At 47.2% G+C, this 27,868-nt stretch overlaps 1 protein-coding gene across 2 annotated transcripts in view; it reads left to right on the top strand.

Annotated features, from left to right (window-relative positions):
- GNAS (GNAS complex locus) overlaps positions 1-27,868 on the top strand; it is a 2,205,902-nt gene that overhangs the window by 1,975,325 nt on the left and 202,709 nt on the right. For both annotated transcript variants that reach the window (XM_069651056.1, XM_069651057.1), the window contains exon 10: positions 18,610-18,740. In XM_069651056.1, coding sequence (XP_069507157.1) covers positions 18,610-18,740 — 131 coding nt within the window. The remainder of the gene's footprint in view (positions 1-18,609; positions 18,741-27,868) is intronic.

Below are 27,868 nucleotides of genomic sequence, written 5' to 3'. Positions count from 1 at the left end.
GTGAAAGCTAAAACTGTGTCATCCTGCTCTTGGGGTTTTAACGCGAGCCTCCAACGGGAGGCCGTAACTTTAACTGGTGGGGGTGGGGGGGAGAGGTTCCGCCAATCCCCTGGCAAACCGGGCCAATGAAGTAGGTAAAGGTAATATGGGATTCCAAGGACTCATGTAACTTGGAAATGGGCATGGGCCGTGGGTGTGGCCCGCTGCAACGTTTGTAGTTCTTAAACTGGGTCAGGATCAGTGATTTTCTTTAGGACAGAGCTGGATAGTTGGTGGAGGCATGAAGCAGAGTTCCGCAGGATGTGGTCCTTGTTAGGCAGAATTATATGCAGTACCCTTTGGGAACACCACACACAATTAGGACTACAAGTGACAGTACGAATTCACCTTTGGTGCAACCCTGTACTACACAGTAAAGTGGTAGCGATGGCTGAGCAGCCAGACTTATCTCAAGAGTAAGTGAGCAGTATCAAATAGTTACACAAAGAACAGCAATTAGTATGATTCAGGCAAACACTGACTCAAGGTTTTCAAGTGAAAGGATATACATTTATTTCACTCTTCAGTTGTATAACATTACACCATTATAAGCAGTTTAAAAATCACACTCTTCCAGACAAGTTAAGCTCACAAAATGAAGTGGGAGCAAAATGGCACTCCAGCCATTTAAAAGGGAGGTAAAGACAAAGTTAATAGGAATTGAACCACACCAACAGGTAAGTACTCAGGGCAATAGAACAAGAGGAACTACAGTGATAGAATTGGGTAGAAAAGGCTTAGGGCCAAAGTCAATAGGACAAGTCTTTTGCTCAAGATCACACGGTTCAGGGTAGTTTGCGGTAAAGTTCGTGCCACGGATTTCAGACGAGGTCAGGTGGTACAAAAGTTAGTTCGAAGAGAAGGACAAGCCTTCGGATTGGAGAGAGATTTCACACACTTTTCCCGCAACAGGTTTATACAGTACCTTAAAACAGAGAGGAAGCTGTAGCTGAGGCGGATGTTCCTGGTAGTTCCTGCAGGCTCACGGTTCCTAAAGCGACTGTCGGACTGACACAAAGTAAGAAGACTGGAGGGTCCTGCACTACCCAGGGAAGAAACCAGCAGCAGAGTAAAGCAACGAATAAAAGGTGCGCTCCTTAAAACCCAAGCAGGGTCCGACCTTCCTGGCCATCCGGCCCACTGTAGCTCTGTACAGCGAATTCGACCAGAGGAGGGGACCTGGCTTGCAGTTTGGGCGAACTGGTTGGTCACACCAGCTCAAGGGAAGAAGTGTCCTGGAGGATCTTCTCTGTCGGTGGATTCTGACGATTCGGACCTGCAGCAGGGCTTCACCGGGCGGTTCAGCCATGGTAGGATTCCTCTTCCATCAGCTCCTGATTGGTTATTTCATTCCAGTGGCGAGTCTGCCTTTCCAGTCCCAGAGACCTGCTTTTTATGTAGTTTCCCCCATTCATACAGCCTGGCTGTCAATCACACAGTAGGGTGGCTGTCGTGGCAAAGACAGTCCTCTTTGCCAATCAAACAGGAGTGCGACTTGGGTTACCAAGGGAACCCATGGCAAGGGTCCGAAGTCCCCTCCCTCACATCCTGCCTACCCAGACTTTCAAGCGCCTTAAGGAGAGCTTCTGTGCAGAAGCCTGCGAAAAGACGGCGAACAAAGGAATCAACCCCGGTTTGGTGAGCAGAGAAGAACACGAGAAAGACTTTAACAAAAAGAAATGGCGACTAAACCCAGCCGGAGCCTAAGTAAAATGTATTGGGTCAAGCGGGTTTATGTTTGAGGCTAATATGATAGCCTAAAACAATACCATGGTTATATAAGGTAACCGTGGTAGAAATGTTAGGGTAGTACACTGCCACCAGCCAAGTCTTGATGTAAAGGGAGCAAAACAGTGCTCCAAGAGACACAGACAAAAAGGGATAGGAATTAACCCTTTCCAATACTCCATGTAAGATGGGGTATACTGGGTCTGTGGTTTAAAGAGACTACATAAAGTTAATGGCAACTTTACATGTTTCTGGGAGACAGTAGTCCATCCTAGAAAAATGGAGTCAGAGAGAAGTCTAAAAGACAAACCTCTGTCACTGCACTGAAGGTGTTGTGTAACACACACAAAAATGGTGTTCATGGAGTAGGTAAGGCTCCAGAGCCCAAGATCACACAAATGGTAAAAACACACACAGCAAAATGCATGCAAGAGTGGGGAAAAAAGGCTCACTCTTACCAGGTGAAAACAATAAATCCTTGAAATCCAGCAAAGCTGCCAAGGGACTCATTGGGTAAGGGAAATTAGCCATTTATGAGAATTCTCCCTAACGGTCCTGCACCTGATTACCTCCTCCTATTGCTCTGCGGCACCTTCGACCAGGAGGATCGCCTGGGCTTCGGGGAGGGAGCAGCTCCCATGTCATTGGTGACCTCCGGGCTTGGCGAAGCGGCCTCTTTGGGGTTGCATGATTTTGTTGGCATCTTCGAGGTGGCTAATTTTCCATAGGGTGCCATTATATGAGAACTGTAGGGCAATTGGAAATAGCCATCTATATCAAACCTGGTGCTCCTGGAGGATGAGAGTCCGAGACCGGAGAGATTTCCTCTTTTGGAGAGTAAGGAGCGAGAGGTCTTGATAGATATGGAGAAGTGAGCCCTGAAAGGAGAGTTCCTCTTGTGAGCGACTGATTGCTGAGATAGCCTCCTTTGTGGTGAAGAAATGCACCCTGGTTATGACATCTGGGGGGAGGTCCGAATCCACTCCTCGACGTGGTCACAGCCTATGGGTGCGATCTAGCCGAAGTTGGGTTTTGTCCAGTTGTGGGAGCATGGATTGGAAAAAGTCTCCTACATATTCTGCTAGATTTTTGTCCGGAACGGAAGACGGAATCCCTCGGATCCGGAGGTTGTTGCACTGGGCCCTATTTTCAAGATCTTCCTGTTTAAATTTGAGGATTTCACATTTGTCTTGTAAGGTTCTGATTGACAGTTGGATTTCCGCCAATGTGGTTGCATGGTCCTGAGAGTGGTTGTCTATCTCCACCAGTCTTTGTTCCATCTCGGTCACCCTTTGATCGGTATGTTCTGGGCTTCTTTCTTCTTGGGGTTTCTGCGGGGTGAGCTTGGGGGTGGGGGGAGGGGTCGAGTTTCTGGCCCCTATCTGTCGAGGTGAACATGGTGGCGATATCCGAGTTCTTGCCAGCTTTTCATTGTTTAGCAATAGTGACAGTTCGGAGGAGAGGTGAATGATGCTGAGGTTTCCCGTTGGCGTAAGGTTCGGGAGGCTATTGACTGAGGCCAGAGCGTTGTGATTCTGTAATTCGTTGGAGTGGGAAATCCGGTGCCTTGGCTCGAGTCCTATTGATGTAGGTTGAGGAAGAAAGGGAGACTATGATTCCTCTGGTAAGGAGTGGGGTTGTGATGTCGTTCCTCGCTCGTTAGGATGGGGTACAGAAGGGGGATGAAGATGTGGGCCGGGGCGCCCCAGGAAGTGAGTGTGGGGAAGGAGAGGTATCCGAGCTGCCACGGGAGCGCACTAGTTCAGTGTAGCCTCCTTGGGGTAGAGGATGAGGACCCAACTTGTTTCAGGCGGTGACAAAATTCTGAAGCATTGAGGGTTACTTTTTTTTGATATAGGTACCTTGCGGTAGCTTGATTGATAGGCCTGAGGTGAAAGGACCGCTGATTACGGTTCCTTGCTGCCTGCAGTGTCAACGTGAGCTTTCAGTGGTGTTGCTGCGGGCTTCAGTCCTGCGTCAACTGCGCCTGAGGATTGTTATGGCTCTCCAGAATGGTCAAGGCTTACTCTGTGGTGGGGAGACTGGGTTTGCTGACCCCAGTTCAGCTCGTTGTGTAGTAGTGCCCCGGCAGATTTTTAGATGGTGCTCTCTCCAGAGGCTACCGGGGGGAGGTGGGGATGATGCTCCACTCCCTGGGTACCTTATTTTGTCCTGTTCTACGAGGCGGGCTCCTCTCCCCTCAGCGTGAGGTTCCCGGCCTCCTCTGTTGGGGCCCAGGCCTGGTGTAGCCCGACCCCACCTTTCTCCTTGCTGCGGGCACTGCCGGCGTGCACCCTGTCTGCGCTGCCTCTGCGCCACTGCCCCTGCGGCGCGCATCACGGCACCTTTGCTGGAAGGTGTAGTGTCCCACGGGGCTTCCGTGCTACCCCGGGATTTTAGTTTTTACTAGTCTTAAAGCTTGAGTGTGATCAGTAGAAACAGATGCAGCTAAGTAGAGACTCTCAATCCCTTACTGATTTGATGAATACTCTGACCTTTGGAATGTTACTTGGCAATAATCTTGGTTTTGATTTTTAAAGTCGATAACTATGATTTCATACAGAAATGGACACTTCAAGTGTTTGGAGCACAAATGTGAGATTTATGTTGAATGTAATGTTTATATTGTTTTAAATTGTAGTACAAGAAACTATATTTTAGAATGATTTGAGAAAAACGTGTGTACGGTTGCATGACGACCAAATACGCAAGTATAAAAAAAAGGTTCAGTCTGCATGCAGAGATACGCATATCTGTCTGCCTCTTGCCTTCACCAGGATATCCAGGAGAAGGTGCTTGACCTTCAATTCGATGGCAAAATGTTGTTTGACCCATCTACAGATGAGGTCCTACAGAAATGTAAAGCCAGTGTCACAGCAGCTAAAACTCTCAGCTCCATCTCAGTGAAGCAACCATATCACCAAAACTTCCAGGAATTTAAACCATGTACACAAGGCAAGAGCAGTTCCTCCACTTCTGCTAAATCGTACTACTCTTCCAAAAAGACGGTATAGACCCTAGAATAAATCGGCCCCTCCCTCTGCCTCCAATTCTGCTCAAGAGCAGAAGTAGTCAAAAGACTTTTCCCCAGGCATATACTTACCTTCCGCTCCAACCATCATCCAGGAGCATACATCCCGGGACCAGGAAGGCTTTCCAACTTCCTCCCTTTTTGGAAAACCGTTACTCAAGAGTAGTGGGTTCTAAATATGATTCATCGGGGTTACCGCCTTGCCCTTCAGGCTACTCCACCTTCCTCTCCTCCAAAGCTCCAAAAAGTATTGCGATACAATTGGTTCCTCAAGAGGAAATGGGTCGGGGATTTTACTCTTGTTACTTCCTGATCCCAAAGACATCAGGTGGGATCCGTCCACTTCTGGATTTTTCAGAAATCAACCAATTTCTGTCTCTGGATACTTTCCATATGATAACCATTCCTCAGATTCTGGCTTCCCTACTGCCAAACGATTGGATGGCATCTGTAGACATACAGGATGCTTATTTTCACATCCCCCATCTACAAACTCCACAGTCAGTTTCTGAGATTCACAATAGGATGTTCTCCATACCAGTTTACAGGTCTACCCTTCGGACTAACTTCAGTTTCAGGGTTTTCACAAAGGTTCTGGTGTCGGTGGCAGCCTACCTTCGGTTGCAGACAGTCCATCTATATCCCTACCTAGACGACTGGCTTCTCAAAGCCCAATCTCTGGAGATATTACTTCAGACGTTGCAAATTACTTGCCATACTCTGTTCAACCCGAGTTTCTCTATAAATGTGACAAAATCCCAACTCAGTCCCTCACAAATGAACCAATTTTTAAGAGCAGTTCTAGACACTACTCTGCACAAAGTCTTTCCACCCTTGGAAAGAGTGGAAGCCACTCAATGAACCATTGTTTGGTTCTCCACTCACAAGTCCACTTACAGCTTGGTGGTTTCAAAGGCTCTTGGGCCTTATGGCCTCTTTTATAAACCTAGTCCTGCTTGCAAGACTCCATATGAGAACAACCCAGTGACATCTTGCTTTTAACTGGAGTCCGCTCTTGGATCCACAGGAAACAAAGATCCAAATTGCAGGCCAAGTTCAATACTCTCTGTGCTGGTGGAACTCCTCAGAGAATCTGCTAACAGGATTTCCCTTTCAACCTCCCTCTCAGCAAATAGTCATAACAGACTCTTCAGATTACGGTTGGGGAGCCCATTGTCAGAGCCTAACAGCCCACAGTCTTTGGTCCTCTCAGGAAAGGAAGGACCACATAAATGTCCTAGTACGAAGAGCCATATTTTTCGCTCTACAATCTTTTCTTCCCTCACTTCAAGGAAAGGTAGTAAAAATTCAAACAGACAATACCACTGCAATGTTTTATATCAACAAGCAGGTGTGGGGGACTCACTCCCATATCCTGTCTCCTAGCAGACCAAATTGGGTATTGGGCCATTCAAAATTACATTATCTTGTTCACGTCCCATCTCGAGGGGGCAAACGTCCTGGCGGGCAAACTAAGCAGGTTACAGTCCGCTCCGCAAGAATGGGAGCTGAAACCATCAGTAGCACACATATTTTAGAAGTGGGGCCATCCATCTGCAGACATCTTTGCCAATCAACAAAACTCACTGTCTACAGTTTGCGTCAAGGCAAGGTCAGGGTCCTCTGTCCCTGGGAGATGCTCTACATCTGGATTGGTCGAATGTAGCACTTTATGCCTTCCCGCCTCTTCCATTAATTCACAAAACTTGCTGAAATTCAAACTGTCACACAACTTGACAATGATTCTATTAGCCCCATTCTGGCCTTGCCAGATTTGGTTTCCAGATCTTCTGGAATTAGCAGGAAATCCCCCCTTAGATCTCCACTTTCGGCTGAAATTGGAGGCACAGGCAAATAAAACAGCAGGGCACGGCTGGATGTGCATTCCGTACTGAGAAACAACCTGGCTTACAAATACGGAGCCCTGAGGAGATTGCTGTGGGTCACAGACAAAGGACCCAAGATGGCAACCTATGGAAGACAAAGGGACTGAACATGAATATAAATGTAGGTGCCCGGACTGCTGCGGACTGAGGCGCGGAGAACAGCGCAACAAGAGGAGCAAGCTCTGCCACCGAGCGATGACACAGACTTCCAGGGATGTGTGGAATACTAGCAAATAAGTCCTGAAGTGAACCGTGACTAAGCTGTCGGACTGCACAGTGTCTGGACAGTGCAAACAAGGATTGAGAGGGGGGCAGAGGGCGGACCCTGGCACGGGGTGTGCGGATCGGAAACGACGCACGGTGACAGGAGCAAGGCGCTCCCCTGCCTGTGAGCTGGAAGCAGAATATGGCAGCAGCCATTGGGAAAACCCGGCTTATGGCATTGAAACGCTCCTGGATACAATGTAGCAGCTGATGAAAGAGGAACAAAAATCATATCTGCACTCGGAACGGCAGCGCATCGTGTACTCCTGCAACAGATGCCCACATAATAGTTAGAATGTTGCAAAGCAAGACACGGGTATGTGCGTAGGAGCAGCTGCAGGCTGAGATACCCCAGACGGAGTAAGGAGCCACGGCAGGAATGCACGATGGCCAGCAGACGGTACGGAGCTTTGAGCAAGGCGAGCCCCGGGTGATCAAGAACGGTACATGAAGGGGAGAAACATTGGGGCTGCCTCAACAGTTACAGGTGCAACTAGTGGGACTAATGTAGCACGCAAAACAAAGTGGCAGATTGCAGCCATTGGTGATGTGCAACCGGGGGAAGGCATAATTCAACTCACACCCACCGGTCAGCTGGTTCCTGCACTAGTCGACGTGGGCACGGAAAATACTCACTGCACCAGTGCTGCATGGGCGCACGGCAAGATCAGAGAGACGCTACAGAGGGTGAACCTCAGGGAAACACACACTCCACGAGTGTGCAACAGCATCCTTGTGGCACAGGAGAGGGAAAGTATTTTCAGTAGCTTAGCAGGAGCCTACAGACCAGGCCTGTCCCGGCCACAAGTGAGGACTGCATGGGAGTTGGGGGTCCATGATACAACCCTCTAGTGGCACAAGACACCACAGACAGTACGGTTCGGGGAACAGTGGTACACTGTGGGTGAATGAACAAGTGCTAAATGGGGATCCACAGGTAGAGGCACTATCGGGTGGAGACTGCACCCAAAACTGATGCCCCCAGAAGGCAGTGTGAGCAAATTGGCGACCCAGGCACAAGGTGCAGTGGCCAAGAGACAGGACACAGTGGTGGAGGCGCAGGTGCAGTAGTGGACAGGAAGGAGCTCATATGGCTGCTGATGGGCACAGGGCATACCAAGTGGACGAGGCACCGAGACGGCGCCGCAACAGAACAAATGGTGAACAATATAGCGGTGCTGGCTGGCGCAGTGCCACAGTCAGGAGGGAGGGATCCCTTGGCAGCAGAAAAGGGGCCCAAAATCAAAGGGGAAACGGCCAACAATGGAGGATTTTGCCAAATTGACTCAGGCTATGGAAGTTGTAAGACCCAAAAAGCAAGACATGCAGGGCGAAATGACCCCTGACACGGAACGATCATAAAATAGCAGAGTTGAAAACATCATGGGAATGTAAAATACACAGCAATCGCAGAATTGAGAATCTCGCTGGAACAAAAAATTTACACAGTCAGTGTGGATGTCAACCTTCTACAGCAAGATGTTAGAACGCTGGCAGAGCGCACAGGTGCACTAGAAAAGAATGTGAAGGCTAACACAGGTACCTGCACCATGAACACCAAGGAGGTCATCATACTACGAGTGCGCAACCTGGAAAACAGTGTGGTGGAGGTGGAAGGGTGGGTGCGCCGGAATAATATACGCATCGTGGGGCTCCCAGAGGGAGAAGGCAGCTCGGATCTCACAGATTATGTTGAGACTATGCTGCTACAGGAGATAGATGGTGGGACACACACCCAGGGATTCACTGTAGAGGCCGCACAGGAGGCCGCCTCTGGGAGCCCCTCCCCGGCCACTCATCGCCAAGATATTGAACTATAAAGACCGGGAGAAGATACTGGAGCACTTCTGCAAAGGAGGGACCATAAGTAGAGGATCGGCGACCATCACAGCGTACCCAGACTACACCTTTTTGGTACAGAGACAGCGGCTGAACTATGTGTCGTTAAAAGGAGGCTACGAGAGGCTGGATATAAATACATGTTGCTGTACCCGGCTAAATTGAAGGTGATGCAGAATAACGGGGCATTTCTTCGAATCTCCGGAAGAGGCGACGGCATGGCTGGACGCGCGGATCTGCCTGGCAGGATCAGAAGACTAGACGGCGAGCAGACTGGATAAGTGAACCTGGGTTTCTCTGAGACGTACATTGAACTGATCGGGGGCATTGATGTTTATATAAGCTATGACATGAACTTTTGGACTAGAATATAAAACAGTATTACGGGAAGTTTAAGACAATATGGGCACAGAAGAGTTTTAAGATGCAAGGGTGTGTAGTAAACTGTGAGGCAAATGCGGAAGACAAGGAGGGAACACATTATCACCCCCCAGTAGTTAGTTTAGTTGGGCTACTAGTAGAGCAGTATCCCCCTACGGAGCTCAGAGTATCGGCTGAGTCTGAGAAAATGACTAGATGCGGGGTAGCTTGAGATCCAAGGAAGGAGCTGGGCAACAGTTTGGGACGGGTAGGGAGGGAGGAGTTGGAGAAGTTGGGGTTTTTGTAGAGAGGGAGGGGAAGGGACTTTGGGGAGTTGTAAAGGGGCGAGCCTACAATCACAAGCCACAAAGTAAAATGAGGAGGGTGGGGGCGGAGATTGGGTAGGAAACGGTTAGGATGGGGGACCTGAAAATAGTGACTTGGAATGTGAGAGGGCTAAACAACTACATTAAACGCAACAGGTCATGATGTATCTGAAGAGACAGAAAATAGACATTGCACTGTTACAAGAAACTCATCTGACCAGGGAAAAACGGGAAGTGGTAACAAGAAAATGGAAAAGGACTAAATACTCACTGTATCCGAGAGGATTCATAACATGGATAGCACCACACGACCCCTTTAAGTTATTACAGTCCACTGTAGATAAAGACGGGAGAATGATGCTGATAAGGGGGATGGTGAAAAATAAAGTGAGCATCATTAATGTTTATGCCCCCAACCAAGACACTACAATCTATTTTAAGGGTCTATATACCAAGATGGGCCCATACATGGACGGGACAGTCATATGGGGAAGGGGACTTTAACTGTACCTTGGACCCGAGGCTAGACAGATCGGATGAGAAGGTTGGAAGGCCTACCCCAGCAGCGAAGGCCCTGGGTGCCCTGTTACGGGATTTTCGGATGATGTATGTGTGGAGAATGCACCACCCGCAGGACAAGGAATACTCTCACTATTCAGCCCCACAAAACCTGTACACCAGACTAAATTATATATATTTATCGGACCGGATCTATGAAAAAAAGTGACGCGAGTAAACTATAAGGCTATGGTCCCCTGGACCATGCCCTGCTGATAGTAACATGGCAGCACTTGCCTCCCAGGGTGAGAGTCCCGACATGGAGACTCAGGCTGAGGCTTTAAAAGACAGTGTTCATAGAAGACCTGAGAAAGGAGGAAATAAAGGAGTATTTTGAACATAATACCGGTAATGTAGCATCGTCCGGAATGCTGTGGGATGTATTTAAATTAGTAGCGAGGGGAGCTGCGATATCGCAATCGAAAGGTCTGCAAGGTGGCATGATACGGGAATTACACACCGCTGAGAGGAAGTTAGAAACAATAATGCGGGTGGGTACGAGATCCCCTGAGGAGGGCGAGACCATATACAAATTACAGCAAGAATGCAGGAAATATGTGGAGAGACAGAATGCGGAAGGTGACAAGTCAGGCCGGTTACTAACCTGGTTATATAAAAGTGAGACCCCCAGACAAACCATCAGGGCAATGCGAGGGGTGGATGAGCAGACATGGGATACCAAGGAAGGAGTAAACAAATTTCGAAGGGATTGTGTCCTCCGACGTATTCCTCATCTTAGATATATCCTTCCAGCTCTGCTGGCCTCGGAAATTTTTTTCTCTAGAGGGCGCTGCACGTCGACGTCCCTCGAGTCGATGTCCCTCGACAGCCGCCGTATCGATGCTCGACGTCATCCTGCCTATAAAGGCCGCGCGCAGCGTCCGTTGCTCAGTTCCGTTTTTCCGCGCTTACTCAGTGCCTCGGAATACCGTTGCTCAGTTCTTAGTCAGATTAATCCTATTTTCCTCGAGTTATTCGATCCGTACTCGATGGCTTCCTCGTCGGAACCGACAACTCCTCGATCCGGCTTCAAAAAATGTCGAGATTGTGGGAAAAAGATGTTGTTGACCGATCCTCACAGAAATTGTCTGTGGTGCTTGGGAGCTGAACACCATTGTTCGGAATGCGAGGACTGTATGTCCATGACAGCTAAGGCCCTGAAGGAGCGTAGGGGGAAGCTGGAGAAAGGTAAGACTTTTAAAGCTTCTTCTTCGTCGACGAAGTCGAGACATTCGTCTCCTCGTCACCATTCGCGCTCCAGGTCTCGGAGTGGGTCTCATCACTCCTCGAGATCGAAGCACTCGAAGAGGAGACGTCGAAGATCCCCTTCTCCGTCTTCCTCTTCCTCTGTTTCGCCAAAAAGAATCCCTTTCCCCACGAAACATAGTTCCCGGGCTGAATGGGAGGAATTCCGAAAAAATATGATGAGCATCTTCGAGAAAGCGGCCTCGACCCCCTCGAAGACTGCCGAGAGCGATGCTCTGGTCGAAAGACCCGAAGGTCAAAAACGCTGCGAGTCGCAGTACCCGGCGAAAGAAACCTCTCGAGCGCGTCTCGAACCCTCGAGCAGGACTATGACCTCCAAACCTTCCTCGACGGTTCCGTCGAGGTCGATGTCTTCGACGCCGTTGTCGAAGGGACCTTCGACACACAGGTCTGTCGACTCGACGCCGGCCTCGACACCGGCGTCGACGCCAAGAAAAGTCACTGTGACCACACATCCAGTGACTATCCCCAGGCCCTCGACGTCGATGGCGTCGATATTGTAAAGTAGAATTCCAATTCTATCGAGGTCCTCGAGGCCTCCACCTCTGTTTTCGACGCCACGCTCGAAGCCTTCGACGTCGACGACATTGACGTTTTCGAGGCCAATAATGACAAGTTCGGCACCCTCTGCCTTGGAAATGGGATTTACTCCCTTTATGAGTTCAGAACAATTGAGAACTATATCCTCAATTTTAGAAGAGGGTGATTTGTCTGAACAAGACACATTTGAGTTACAGGGACCTGTAACCCCAGTTAGAGAGGAAGTTTCCTCTGAAGAGCACAGATTAAAGGATCTTCATGATTCTTTACATGAGGCAAGTGGGTTAGACACTTCCCCTGAGGTGGAGTTTGCTAAGCCAGACCCGGGGGAGCATGCTGAAACCCCCTACAGAGCCTTAATGGCCAGGATTACAGAGTTCATGGGGTGGTCTGCAGCTTCACAATCTTTCCAGCAAGATGACCTCACGGATATTCTCGACAAAGGCCCACAAGAGGATCCTGTGGTGCCCTTTCATAAAGCTCTTCAGAGAAAGATCATGACAAACTGGGAAACCCCAGATGTAATACCAGCAGTAAATAAAAAACTGTCTGCAAAGTACAGGGTATCTTCCACAGACCCAGAGTTTTTGTCTAAACATCCATCCCCAGAAAGTCTGGTGGTACAAGCAGCATCCTCTACCGATGTCAAGACGGCTTATCCTACAGTCCCACAGGACAGGGACGATAAAAAATATGATGCTATGGCAAAGAAAGTCTTTTCAGCATGTAGCATGGCATTAAAGTCTGTTAATGCTACTTGCACCCTTGCTAGGTTCAGCCATACACTTTGGGAGTGTGCTTCTACAGCGGCTGACTGCATCCCGGAGGGAGAAGAAAGGGATGCGTTCCTGAATATTATACAGGACGGTAAAGACGCTATGTGCAAATCCCTCCAGACGGGCATTGATTCGGCTGACAGTATCAGCAGAGCAATGGCGGCAAGTACATCAACCAGGAGATTCGCTTGGTTGAGAAAGTCGGGTTTTGCCCCAGATGTGCAAGCCAGGCTCTTGAACATGCCATTCGATGGCTCTTCTTTGTTCGGGAAAAAGGCGGATGACAGTTTAGAGAAACTGCAAACTTCAAAAGCTGCAGCAAAATCCCTAGGAGCTGCAATCCGTCAGACTCCTTTTTGTCCCACAGGAACCTCTGCGAGGGGCAAGTCCTTTCGCTTCTACTCCGCATTCGGAAGAGGTAGAGGACGACCGGCTCAAAGGGGTCAAAGAAGAACTACCCGAGGTGGACGGGGTAGATATTCTAAAGCCGCAGCAACAGCAGGTGCCTCTTTACCATCGGCATCTGCATCAGCCGCCCCAAAACCACTCTGAGGACTCCCCTCACAGGACACCTGTAGGAGGCAGGTTGACTCAACAACTGACGGTATGGCAGGCTATCACGTCAGATGCTTGGGCATTGGAAACAGTCGCCCAAGGTTACTGCCTGCCTTTCCTACGTATACCTCAGAGTCATCCACCGGGGATCAGCTCTCAGAAAGCTCCAGACCCGCTCCTCTTGCAGGAAATTTTGGACCTGCTAGAGAAAGGTGCCATAGAACCGGTACCTGTAGCGGAGAGGGACAAGGGCTGGTACTCCCCTTACTTTCTCATTCCGAAGAAAGACGGAGGACTGAGACCCATCTTGGACTTGCGAGAATTGAACAAATTCCTCAGAAAAGACAAATTCAAGATGGTCACTCTTTCTCAGATCCTCCAGGCCCTTCAGTTTCAGGACTGGTTGGTATCTCTGGACCTTCAGGACGCTTATTTCCATGTGCCTATCCATCTCAAACACAGGAAATACCTGAGGTTCGCAATTGGCAACTCTCACTATCAATTTCGAGTACTGCCATTTGGGCTGACCTCCGCCCCGAGGGTCTTCACCAAGTTAATGTCGGTAGTGGCTGCAAGTCTAAGGAGGGAAGGGATTCACGTCTACCCCTACCTGGACGATTGCCTGATCAGGGCTGTTTCTCCGGAGCAAGCTCAGATCCAGCTAAATCACGTGTGCCATTTCCTTCACAGACTGGGCTTCTCCCTCAATTTAAAGATGTCACAAATGATACCATCGCAGAGACTCCAGTTCATAGGAGCGATCCTGGATACTTCCCTGGGAAAAGCCTCGCCACCAGAGGTGAGGGCTCAAGATATTCTACAGATGGTTACCAAGTTCCAGCATGCCCAACGTCTCCCAGCCTTCGACTTTTTGAGGTTGCTGGGCCTCATGGCATCCTGCATTTTCCTTGTGCCAGAGGCTCGCCTGAGAATGAGATCCCTCCAGTGGGCACTGAGGACTCAGTGGTCACAATTCTCAGGGAGAATGACAGATCTTCTTCAGGTTCCCAGCAGGGTGGCTCGAGACCTTCAGTGGTGGGCCTGTCAGGAGAACATTCTGAAAGGAGAACAGTTTTGGCAACCCTGGCCGGAGATAACAGTAGTCACGGATGCCTCACTCACGGGGTTGGGAGCCCACGCCAACGACTTGACCATCAGCGGTCGTTGGTCTCCATCGGAGTCCAGACTACACATCAACCTGTTAGAGCTGAGAGCCATCAGACTTGCGTTGAAGGCTTTCCTGCCAGCTGTACAAGGGAAGAACATCCTGATAATGACGGACAACACGGTGGCCATGCATTACCTCAACAAAAGAGGAGGCGTAGGATCACTACCCCTGTGCAGAGAGGCGATGCAGCTCTGGTTTTGGGCAATCCAAGAAGGAATCTCTCTATCGGCAGTTCACCTAGCCGGAGAGAAGAACTTGACAGCGGACGCTCTGAGCAGGCAGAACAGTCTCCCACGAGTGGGAGCTAGCTCAGGAAGTCCTTCAAGAGATCTTCGCCCTTTGGGGAACCCCTCAGGTAGATCTGTTCGCCACCAGCCTAAACAGGAAATGCGACCTGTTCTGCTCAAGGGAATTTCCTCCGAGAGGAGCTCTGGGAGACACGTTCATAGTGGACTGGGAGTTTCCGCTTCTGTACGCGTTCCCACCGGTCCCGGTCATTCCTCAAATGATCAGGAGGTTGAAGATTCCGGCGAACCATGATCCTAATTGCCCCGGATTGGGCTAGGAGAACGTGGTACCCGGACCTTCTAGACTTGTCCATCTGCCCTCCAATTCGACTTCCTCTCAGAGAGAACCTACTCTCACAGAAGGGAGGTCAGGTTCTCCATCCAGACATCAAAACCCTCAACCTTCACGCTTGGCTTCTGAACGGCTGAGGTACAAGGATTGGGACCTCCCTGATGATGATATGGAGGTGTTGCTTTCGGCAAGGAGGCCAGCAACAAAGTCTTTATACCGCTGCCGTTGGAACAGATTTTGCAGCTGGTGTAGAGAACAGAATATCGACCCTTTTTCATGTGGTACACCAATGGTTTTGTCCTTCCTACTATATTTGGCAAATTCAGGCCTTCAAGTTGGCACCATTAAGGGTTATCTCGCAGCGCTATCTATCTTTAAGCGTACTGCGGAAGAACCATCCTATTTCAAATTACCCTTGGTAATAGTGTTTCTAAAGGGGTTAACCAATGTTTATCCCCCAAGACCATTCCAAGTTCCCCTATGGGATTTAAACTTAGTACTAACTTTCCTGATGGGTACACCTTTCGAACCTCTCCATTCTTGTTTGTTAAGATTCCTTACCCTTAAAACTGTTTTATTAATAGCACTTACATCTGCTAGAAGGGTGAGCGAATTACAAGCTCTTTCTTGTAAACCCCCTCATACAATCTTTCACAAAGACAAAGTTGTCCTGCAAGTGAAGCCTAATTTCTTCCCAAAGGTGGTTTCTGAATTCCATATCACTCAGAAGATTACCCTACCATCTTTCTATCCTCCTCCTCACCCGGGGAAAGAGGAAGAGAGGTTACACAGACTAGACCCTAGGAGGGTTTTAAGTTTTTACATTAGTAGACTAGCCGGGATAAGGCAGGCAGACCAGCTGTTTGTAGGTTACGCAGGTCACAAGCTGGGGTTACCAATAACTAAGCAGACCATTTCCAGATGGATCATTCCAGCCATTCTGGAATGTTATAAACTGGCAGGGAAAGAGCCCCCTCAAAACCTTAGGGCTCATTCGACCAGAGGTATTGCAGCTTCATCGGCCCTCAAAAGAGGCATGCCGGTTAAATACATATGTGCGGCCGCTACATGGTCGTCTGTCCATACCTTTACACGTTTTTACAATCTGGATTCCTCCTCCAGTCAAGAGACTAGGTTTGGAAGGGCTGTACTGCATTCTATTCATCAATAGAAGACAGCGTGAAGTCAGTACTCCCTCCTCCGAATATAGAATACTGCTATGGGAGCCTATCTAAGATGAGGAATACGTCGGAGGACACAATCCCTTCGAAGAACAAGTTACTTCTTACCTTGTAACGTTCTTTCGACGGGATGTTCCTCCGACGTATTCCTCATCGACCCTCCCATCCATCCCCGCAGTTCTATTTCCCTTGTTGTTGCAGCTTACGCTCCTTCAGGGTGATTAGTCTAGTCCAGACAGTAATACTGTGGGCTACAAAACGGAACTGAGCAACGGACGCTGCGCGCGGCCTTTATAGTCAGGATGACGTTGAGCGTCGATACAGCGGCTGTCGAGGGACATCGACTCGAGGGACGTCGACGCGCAGCGCCCTCTAGAGAAAAAATTTCCGAGGCCAGCAGAGCTGGAAGGATATATCTTAAGATGAGGAATACGTCGGAGGAACATCCCGTCGAAAGAACGTTACAAGGTAAGAAGTAACTTGTTCGTCTGTCAAGGGTGCAGCGCAGGAGCACGCCCCCCAATAGACACGGCAAAAGGTCCATAGCGACTAAGCAAACCCGCAATGCTGCATATACTTAAAAAATTGACCGAGCAGAGGGGGAAATAGGGCAGATCAGCAAGATCTGCCCCAGTGCCCATGTTAGCCATCAGAAACATTAACTTAAAACACGAAAACTGAAATTAACTGTGCCCCAATGGGTAGAGATGTCTGCACTCCAACAGGCTCTCCCCCGAATATGAAAGTAACCGATCAAGTAATACATGAAATTTAGTAACGACATCGAATTTCCACTTGTAAATTACAAAATGTAATGCATGCTATTTGAAGTACAAACAGTTTTCTTTATACATCCAAGTTCAGCATGTCAAAGCGTTTACTCTGTGCTCATCATTCAAAAGGACAACATATTTAACAATAATATCTCAAAGGTGACTGCATTTTCACAAAGCCATGTACCTCATCAATTGAATAACACAAATGTATCGAACTTTAACATATTAAAACTACTACATTTTCTCATCATTGTACCTTTTACATCTCCACATACAAAATGTTTACAGATATACAAAACCGTTTCAAATAAAGCACATCAAATCAAATTCAACATTCATGCCTCTAGGGCTAAGGCAGTCCAATAGATCAATCCACATGATCTCCCTTTGAAGGAGCTTTCTGTGAAGATCACCCCCCCGGGGCTCGTCTTGACTTGCTCAGGGATTACGCATTTAAGATGAGCTACAGAGTCTAGCTATGTGGAAATGATTAGCAAAAGGAGATTTTTGATTATTATTGCAAATATTTGATTTATGCTCAGACCAGTGTGTTTTCACCTTCCTAGTCGTTAACCCCACATAGTACAGGCCACAGGGGCATTTCAGTCCATACACCGCGTTTGTAGCATCACAGATACACAAATGTTTCAACCAAATTGGTTTTCCAGAATGTGGGTGTGTAATGCTGTTCCCTCTAATTATGTTAGCACAATGCGGACAGTTCTGGCACGGAATCGTACCCTTGTGCGTTATCTTAGTTATAGGTGCCTGGATTTCAGCCTTTATCAAGCTAGATCTTAGTGCTTTATCGCAGAGGGGGGACATGAGATATCCAGAATGAGAGCTGGTGATGTCCAAGGTGAGGAAGGAGGTGGCACAACGGAGACGGGACTGGGAAGAGGAAGTGGGAGCCCCAATGAGTGATGGGATGTGGGAACGGGCCCAAGGGTACCACAAAAAAGTGTCGAGGAATGCAAGATTGCAAGAGATACAACTGTATGTAACTCATAGGGCATATATGACGCCCCAGAGAATAGCCAAATTAAAAAATGTAGGATGACAAGCATGCCCCAAATGTGATGAGGAAAATGCTGGAATGGTGCATATGTTCTGGTCATGCCCAGTCATTGAGCGTTTTTGGGGTGAGGTGGCGCACAGGTTGGCCGAAAAAGGAATCAAGATTGTGGTAGATACAGTGTGGGCCTGTTTGATGGGAGGGTTTCCGAGACCATGTAAACTCAAGCATGTGAGTAAATTAAAGGATTTAGCGTATGCACTTGAAAAGAGGAGAATTGCCATGGGGTGGAAGGCTTGCCAGAGACCACGAATAGAAGTATGGTGGAAAGATCTACAGATATGGGCCGAGGCGGAAACTGCAGTATGGCAAGATGCAAGTAATGTTGGTGGGTGGGGGGGAAGAGGCAGAGACCCTGATAGCCTGGAAACAATTAATAGCGGAGATATTTGGGTTACAAGACCAACGGAAAACATGGAGGAGGAATCCTTATCACAAGATGCAGAAACAGAACACGGAAGGGAATAGGCTCGTAAGGGGGGGAGGGAAGGGGAGTGGACATTTTGAAGTGATTTATGTTTATAATGTTATTGTATGCACTGCAAGTTTGGTTTGTATTGTTTGTTGAAATAAAATGAATAACATTTTTTTTTTTTTTTTTAAATGATCATTGTAAAATGAATGTTTAAACTTTTCTCAGATGTCTCACATTTCTTTTTCAGGTGGCTACGGACCATTTCAGTAATTCTTTTTCTGAATAAACAAGATTTGCTGGCTGACAAGGTTTCAGCAGGAAAATCTAAAATTGAAGACTACTTTCCAGAATTTGCTCGCTACACTACACCAGATGATGGTCAGAATCTATTATTGTTATAAATTGTTGGAAACTGGTAGTCTGCAATGTTAAAAAATGTGTTAATCTTCTAAATGTTTTGGAGATGTAAGCCACGTTTAAGTTTTTGGGACCACACCTCTACCAACCGTTTTAGGTTGTACTGGCGTAAAATGTAACTAAAAGTAGTGGTTCCAATTTCATGATTAAGGTAACTAGTCGAAACCTCAGGTGCTGCTTTCATTTGACAACAATAGAGGCACGGCACATCATGTCTGACAAGCAAATAGTCACTGAGTGGATAACCACATATGTTGAAGCAAGATACATTTTCCTTCCTTTTAATGTTGTATTTACATGAACGTTACTGTAGTAGGAACTTTGGGCCCTTAATGGTACATAAAATAGCTGTGTTTTGAAAAAGATCAATTGTAATACGAATAAGTAGTAAATGTAGTTTTCTTTTCCTCTCACCCATCGACTGAGTCACTTTTAAAGATTGTCCTTGATTCACCTGGTGAATTACGAATATTTCACCTCAAATTGATACGGTTAACAATCCTAACACATCCTTTCTGCCCCTTTCACCACTCTGTCACCATTCATGGCAGCATCTGAGCGGCAATGTCGTGACCCCACCCCTTAGGCAAATTTCTCCCTCTGTGTTTTATCCTTGTTGCGGTGAAAAGTTTCTGCAGCTCTTTTCTGGGTGTGTTTTGATGGGTTGTCTGGCACAGGCACAGTATTTCTGGAAAACACGAGAATATTGGCGAACAATTTGTTGGGGCATGGCCCGTGTTAAGTTGTCTGCCGAGTAACATGTTAGCACAAGGGGAAAGCCCAAGGCTGGACACTCAACAAATACTGCCCTCGGGTTGTGGCCGGCTCTACATTCCTCCCTTTTACTCGGATCTCCTGCTAAGAAAGGCTCGTATCCCTCGTTGACAGTGCAACACAACTGGCCTTGTGACACCAGGCTCAGGTACTCTATAAATATTTGAGCTCTGCCATTCTTTTTAGTTAAGTGGGACTGATTTTTTTTTTTATTTTGCTTTTATTTTGTATGCTGCCTTAGCAATAAAAAGTACTTTGGTATAAAAGAATCAAACTGGAATGGAGTGTCATTCTGTAATTTCTCCCTTCACCCACTACACCTGAAACCTTAAAACAGTGAACCCCTGGCCTCCTTGTTTTAAGAGAAATGCACACAATCATTGAGGTCGAGTCCCCAGCCACTTTGATTGTGAATTTCATAGTAATTTCGAGAAGTTCTCATTTTTTTGTATATCTAAACTAGTTAATATCATATTCTCACTTTAGCTTGGGGTTTTTTGTTGGCGTCTGTGAGATTTAAATTTGGGATTTGTGAAATTGGACAATTTCGATGTAAACCATTTCATGGAATTGTGCACCAAATCTGTCGAACTTCAAATGACGTTTTGGGAAATAAAAAAAATGGAGGCATGGGTGACATAACATTATATTGGAACATAAAGTATCTATAAATAAGTATTTTTGTAGAAGTAAAAAGCAAATGTAAATTTCATTAACAGAAATATGAAATTTCACTTACTGAAATTGTTTCCCACATTTAAATTGCCCAAAAAAGTGGTATGGTCACACTTGCATCTTGCCACTCTAACTGAAATATAGTAGGTCTGTGAAGAGTTCTTACTCCTAAAACCAAAAACTCTTCAGTGTTTGAACCCTGTCGTTGTATATGAACCATCCAGTTGTATTTGATTTTAATGCTAAAATGTCGATATTGAAAGACATGCATCCTTTTCATTGTTTAGTGGGGATAGCTTAAATGACTGACAGTTCCTTTTTAATACAGGGATATCCCCTGCCTCAATCCACTCTTCATATCTTAATCACCCTATGTTTCGTGCTGTTAAATCTGCTTTCATTTTTTCATGGATTCAGCTGCTTTAAATGTCCACAATCTTCAGGCTGTGCGCCCTCATTACTTATAGCTATTTCAAAGGCACAGTTATAACAGCATTATAACAACCCATCCACATAATGCATGTTCCTTAACATTGACTGCTTCCTCTACCCAAATGCTCAATAGTGCCTGTTCTGTTTTGAGCAGGCAGTGGGCTATATTGCAAGAAAATTGTTCAGAGGGGCGCTTGGAGGCAGCGAGTGTAGGTAGCAGAGGCTGAAAGCGGGATTTCAAGAGGTGGCCACACACTGCTAAAAGCAGGTATTCCACTATAGCGCAGATAATATGCACCCATGGTGAGTGCAGTGGAGGAAGGGAGCCAAGCCTCCAAACTACGCAAACCCCATAGAGAAATCCAAAGAAGAGAGCTGAATTGCCTTCTTGGGAAGCCCACCCATAGGAGCACCACCCAGACATAGAAGGTATGCAGTCACTCCAGGGTGTTGGGCAGAGGGGCCCAGGCGACTGCAAGGAGGGGTGAAAGTAACCACACCCCAGCACGGGGTGAGATGGGGCCTACAGGGTGGGGATGAGCAATCAGAGACCCCAGGGTGGTGTAATGACCAAGAGATCACTTTAAGTGGAAAGCGTGCAGCTTCCTGGCTGGGGAACCCCAGACAGGAAAATACCTGTCATAGACATGCATATCAGGAAATATCCAAAAGTTGAATGCAGACCTAAGACTGAGGCAAATTAGCTGCAAAATCCAAAGAGACTAACCGAAGACTTGGGCTCAACCCCAAAGAAGGAAATCTATAGGAGAAACTTGCTATTTTAACTAAGAACTGTGCAAAGGGTCGAGGTGGCCCTGATCTTTTGTGAAAGACATTTCTGTGGGGATGGGGAACCAGCCACCATTATTTTGTTCACGCGATGGCTTGTTGCACCTTTCTGTGAAGAGACTGGTTATTTTTCTTGGTATAAAGTGGTAGGGACAGAAGTGATGCCAGAATGTTTCTGGATCATGGACTGGAATTATGTGTTCGACATCCTGACAAGCACTCCTTTAGACGTCTTTTCTTTAGAGTAGGAACAGGATATCTAGGGACAGATTAGGTTTTACAAGCTTCCAAATGAAGAAATCCTTTTGACCTATATGGCACCTTGTCCATCTCCTAATTCTGGCTTATTTCAAGTGGTGTCAGAAGTGGGATGTGCGTGACAAGATAGTCGGGCCACAACCAATCACTACATGTCCAGGCCTGTTGATAATCTAGCCCATATAGGACAGTTGGGTATCAAACCATCTTTAGGAACGGCCAGGAAACAACCTTCCTTATTTATGAAAGATCTCTTTCCAACCTTTTCAGCCTGTCCCCTAGCGCGGGCTCTCCCTGGTGGTTCAGAGGACAAGGAATAACTTTTTCCGCTACCAGTGAACGTTTTGCGGAATCCCTCAAACAAGGGATCTCCAGGTTAAATATGGTGTGCCCGCCTTGTATCTCTGAAATCTCGCTTAGAGAGAATCATTGATACTCTGGTAAGGGCACATCCCAGCCATCAAGAGAATCTCGACCGAATCAGTGGAGCCCCCACAGAATACAACCAGTTGGAATGTTACTCCAAAATCCGGAAAGTAAATGCACTTCGTAAGAAAAGCAAATTTATTGCATGCTGTCGGCCCGGAAGGGTTTAGTCCCCCTTGTGTAGCTGAAAACTAACAGTTCCTTTCATTGCTCAACAAAATTGCAACTTTTATACTCATTTGAGCAATTTACTTAATCACACATCCTCTGTTACAAATGGACAAAACACAATCCCCTTCCCCACGTGCTTTCTTTCCATTTTCAGTGATGACATTCTAAACTTAATCTCCTCCTGCTCTAAAAACAATTAAATGTATAGCTTGTCCCATTTGGTAGGAAACCTTTTACCCAGTACGTGATGTACAAGGCTTTTACAAGAACACTTCAAACAAGAGGGAGAGAAACAACCAACCATGTTTTTGTTCAAGCAATGCACACCTTATCGTCCCAGACACGCTAGGGTCTCATGTTTACTCCTTCTGCATTCCTTCATGTTACTTTGTTTTCGATATGAACATCGGGAACACAGAAACACAACATGAAAGAATCAACTGTGCGGGCAGTAAGCGTGAGGACAAACAGTGAGCGCTGAGAAACTTTACACATTGCGCTCGCGGGGCTAAAACTCCTGGAACGCATGGACTGCTTTCAAGATCAGCAATAAAGATGCAGTAAATACACTGTAATAAGAACTGGGATGGGAAAAACTTTGGGCATTGACATTTAGAAATCCAGTGAACAACGTTTAGGATACACGCATAGACGATAATGGGAACGTGTTGTTTTTCATAGAAAAAGAGGAATACGGAACCAAAAGTAAATGAATGGAATACTGTCCAGATAGAAAAGAAGGAATGATCTTCCAAAAATTCAGATTGAACAAGAAAACTTCTGTCTCACAGTTGGAGCCATGAAGACACCATGTCTGATGGAAAAACCTACAAAGCAAGGAATTGAATTAAATCAATTACCGCGCTAATAAGAAAATAACAGAGCAAAGGAGAAAAAAGATGACTGATAGTTATTGAAGTGTATACTCCTGAAGAATTTCCTGTATATAGGATGTGAATGACTGAAGAGTGAGGAATGAAACATGTTGGTACGAATGTATAGACCTTAGAAGAATAAAAAGTAGAGGCACCCAAACCTAAAGAATTGATTAACCCTTAAACTGCGAAGGGTTTCTCTCGCCCCCCCTCCCTCATCCCAGTGCCAAGGCCTTTTTTGGTGATTTTGGTATATCGCCATTCAATCCCTTGTAACTTTTTTGTTACATGAGATATCTCGAGCAAGTAATCCTAGTTTGCTTTAGGAGGCGTGAGACAAAATAACCAAAAAGGGAGAAAATGTGGGGGGTTTTCAGAAAATTCCAATAAAATGATGTACAAAGAAACCTGTGGCTTTTTCCTTGTAAGAGCTAGGAAGACAAATGGTTTGCTGTGCTGAATTCGCCATTTTCCAAGCTTTCCAAGAGCAGGTTAAGTGGAAATCAAAAAAACATATTTTGATATGGTTACCAGCTGTTTTGTGAGAGGTAGGCGATTTTGACCTTTTTTTCCAATGGGACACGCGTGGACGGAATGGAAGAGGAGGGTAGGAAAGCTGAATGGGAAGACAGAAAGGCATACATTTCTGAAATGTAGACAACATTCCAAGTTTAGGAAGGGGGTGATTTGCGCAGGTCAGGCAACAAATATGTAGGGAAAAATTCCATCTTTTGGAGAAAAATTGAAAAAATGACAGAAAAAAGGTATGTGGTGGACATGGTTGGCCCGGTAAGGCAATGGCTTCTGTGAGTTTTGTGAAAAGCAATGCCACGCTACATTCTCCCGACTCTTACAGTTAGGAAAAAACACACATTTCTTAATGTTTCACAAAACAAGCAATATCACAAGCCAAAAATGGAGCCATGGCACACAGGTTTTATTATGCTTACGGCCTGAACAGACGTACTTAGCATGTGTAAGTAAGGAAAACCAATGTGGTGAGGAAGGGCACGCATTCATTTTTTGAAAGAACACAGGCAGACCTTTTGTAGGGTAGGTGACTTTTGTAACTTACAAAAGTGTATAGTGCCTAAAGCAGCGACTAAATGTAGGTCACATTTGGGAAATTAAAGGGTTCTGTGGCAAAGTGCAGCAGCACATGTTCGAAAACGTTATGAAAACCACACAAACACAACAAATATCCTACCTTCCCGCGCTCACACGGGTGACGCAACGAAAATGGTACCTCACATGTGTGGATGCACCTACCTGGGCACAAAGGGAAAAGGCTAAACCACTGGTAACCCCAAGTCTTTCAGCAGGGCAAATTTTGAGGGATTATGCTCTTGTGGATAACCGACAGATTTGGGCCTTGGGTGTCAAAGCCACCAAGGAAAACAGGGAACCCCATGCATTTCCGAAAAGAAGACACCCGTGGGAATCCAGAGGACTGACTTGCGCGGATCACCCCAGAAATTATTACCCATAATCCCCAGCAAAGTCAGAAAAATTGTAGAAAAAAAAAAATTGGACGTTTCCCTCTGCTCACCCACCAAAACACTCGGCCAACAATGCATGTCCTACCTTCCTGCATTTCCGCAGGTGTCCAGATGAAAACGGTACCTCACATGGTGGATGCACCTACCTAGGCGCAAAGGGAAAAGACAAAACCACTGGTAACGCCAAGTTTTTTGGCAGAGCAAATTCTGCAGGATTTTGCTCTTGTGGACAACCTGCAGATTTGGGCATAGGGTGTTGAAGCCACTAAGGAAAACAGAGAATCGAATGCATTTCCGAAAGGAAGACACCTGTGGGAATCCACAGAGGTCTGACTTGCGCAAATCGCCCCAGAATGTATTACCCACAAACCCTGGCAAATTCCCAAATTTAGGAAAAAAAACACAATTTTCAGACACTTCCCACCTGGAAACTACTGAAACACACTTCCAACAACACATGTCCTACCTTCCCACAGGTGACCAGATGGAAACAGTACCTCACATGCGTGGGTGCACCTACCTGGGTGGAAAAGAAAGTGTTGACCATCCACAAGTCCAACGACATTCCCAGGGAGTCCTGGGAGGGTCCCCGTCCGTTACTCCGAGGGAAATTCTGTAATGCTGCATAGCCAGAGCTCCATGATGGTCGAGGCTGATGTCCCTGGCCTTGTGTGGTTGGCCCTCATATGGGTTGACTGTCCACAAGTCCAGCAGCGGTTTCAGGGAGCCTCAGCAGGCTCCCTGTCCTTTCCCAGAGGGAGAAGGTGTAACGTAACTCTGCTGGGGCTCCCTGGAACAGCTTCTGGCTTGGGGACGGTCAAACCACATGGGCGACAGCTGCCCAAGGCCGGTACGTCACCCTTGCCCATCCTGGAGCACTGGCTGGGCTGCATTATAGAATTTCCCCCTGGGGAGGGAAGGGGACCCTGCCAGGGGCTCCCTGGCAGTGCCGCAGGTGCTTGCGGATGGTACACCCACATGGGAAACGGATGCCCACGGCCGGGGACATCACCTTAAAAGATGTAATGCAGCCCAGCCAGAACACCAGGACGGGTGGAGGTGTTGTCCCTGGCCATGGATATAAGTTTACCATGTGGGTGTACCGTCCCCAAGCACAGCGGCAGCTCCAGGGAGCCCCAGCAGGGTCGTCTTCCCTCTCTCGAGGGCTCTGCGCCCAATCCGCACCCAGCAATGCTTCAAAAAAGGTTGTTGGCAAGGGGGGGAAGAGTATCCCCTTGCCAACAACACCTCCCTCGATCTGAAAGGCACAATAGTGCTGCAGATCGAGGGAGAGGAAGGTGGACACTCGCCTTTCATTTTCACTGCGGCAACCGAAAAGGGCTGCCGCTGTGAAAATGACTCAGTCCCATGTCAGCACGCATTATGCATGCTGATGTGAAACTGAAAGAAATCCAACCCTCGGGCCGTGAGGAGGAACCTCCTCCTCACTTAGCCTGGGATTACAGGGATCGCACAAAATGCAGTGCCAAAAAGGACAAGCTAGTTCGTCCTTGTCAACAGGAACGTAATGCCAAGGACGAGATAGTTCGTCCTTGGCACTTAAGGGGTTAATTGAATGTTTTTCGAAGTTTAATGGTTCTCTCAAAGAAAAAGAAAGAAAAAGAAAATATGAAAATCAGATTCCCTATTGATTACGAGAGGTGGAGATGAAAAGCTCATTATGCATCTTCAAATTATTGAAATCAAGCCAAAATAATGTTTGAGAATTTTTTTTTAAGCCTAATGAAAAGGTATATTTTTTGATAAATATTCTATTCTGGTAATTTGGAAATGATAGACGAGAAAGATAGATATATAGTTAAAAAGATCCATCCAACTGTCATTTGGTGAAAATCTGCAAAGACAAGGGACCATCCAAACACCTTGGTGTACCATTTACCTTATTTGCGACTACCATCTCCAATCATACAGTCTACAGTACACATCCTGCATATCTTCCTAAAAGCCCAGAGGAAGCGCATCAAACACAGGCAAACTCTGCCCTCTAGCATCCCTTCCATGGATTTTATTAACTAACCCCTATTTGACTCGCCATTTGGCCGGACTTAAACAGACTGTTTTCCCAGGAAGATTTGTTCCCCATATCCACAAACCAGTCTAGTTGTAAACCTATGACCCAGTGGCACTTAATTTAATCTTCACCTCAAGTAACCATATGATGCTATCACCAGCTGCCCAAGTGTGGTTTGCTTCATTCCTCCTTCCTTGACCTGGTCATTCAACCCTTCAGGCCATGCAAAGTTAACCTCTGTAAACCAAAATCTCTGTGGCCTACACGAAACCCAGCTATGTTAGACTGGTGATCTGCAATATGTCCATGTTCGCGCAAAAACCCATAGTCCCCTAATATTTCAGAATATCTCTCCCTTCGAGGGGATTGGGTCCTCCGACGTATTCCATATCTATGACATGTAATCACCACAGCTGTGCTGCTTCGGAAACTTTTTTCTGCGTCCTGTGTCGATGACGTCAATACACCGTCGTCGAGGACCTCCTCCGACGTCATCCGATGTGATAAGTAGGACGCACGACGCCCGTAGCCTCAGTTCCGTTTTTTCCGCGAACGTGTTGCTTCGTGAATCTCAGTTAACGCCTCGACTCTTTGGAGTTCTGTTCTTCGAACCTGTTCGTTTTTGTGAAAATCCTTCGTGTGAAGATGTCTTCTACTTCGTCTTCGACCCCGCGTCCTGGCTTCAAGAAGTGCGGGGAGTGTGGGTCCAAGATGTCGTTGACGGACTCGCACGACGCCTACCTCTGGTGTCTCGGGGAGGCCCACGACACAGATGACTGTATCGACTGCCAGTCGCTCACGTCCAAAGCCTTACGCGAACATAAGAAGTTGTTGTCGGTAGGTCGGGTGTCCAAGCCCCGGAAGTCGAAGTCTGCGTGGCTTTCGACGGATGATTCGAGGGGTGACTCTCTGCGTCATCGTCGGAAGTCTCGTGGGTCTCCTTCTAGGAGTCGGTCTCGCCACTCCTCAGCCTCTTCGGGGCATTCTCGGAAGCACCGACACCGGTCGTCTTCCAGGTCCTCTTCGGAGGACTCTGCCCGGCACGTCGCTTACCCCACCAGCCGTGCGACGCCGGAGGAATGGGCTTCCTTTGGGAAGAAAATGCTGGCGATTCTTGAGTCGCAGGGTACTAAGCCGTCCGCGCCCCCGAGTGGGGTC

The sequence above is a fragment of the Ambystoma mexicanum genome, chromosome 3p, assembly GCF_040938575.1.
Source record: "Ambystoma mexicanum isolate Mex_15411 chromosome 3p, UKY_AmexF1_1, whole genome shotgun sequence".
NCBI classification, from domain to species: Eukaryota; Metazoa; Chordata; class Amphibia; order Caudata; family Ambystomatidae; genus Ambystoma; species Ambystoma mexicanum.
This window is presented reverse-complemented; position numbering and strand designations above follow the sequence as displayed.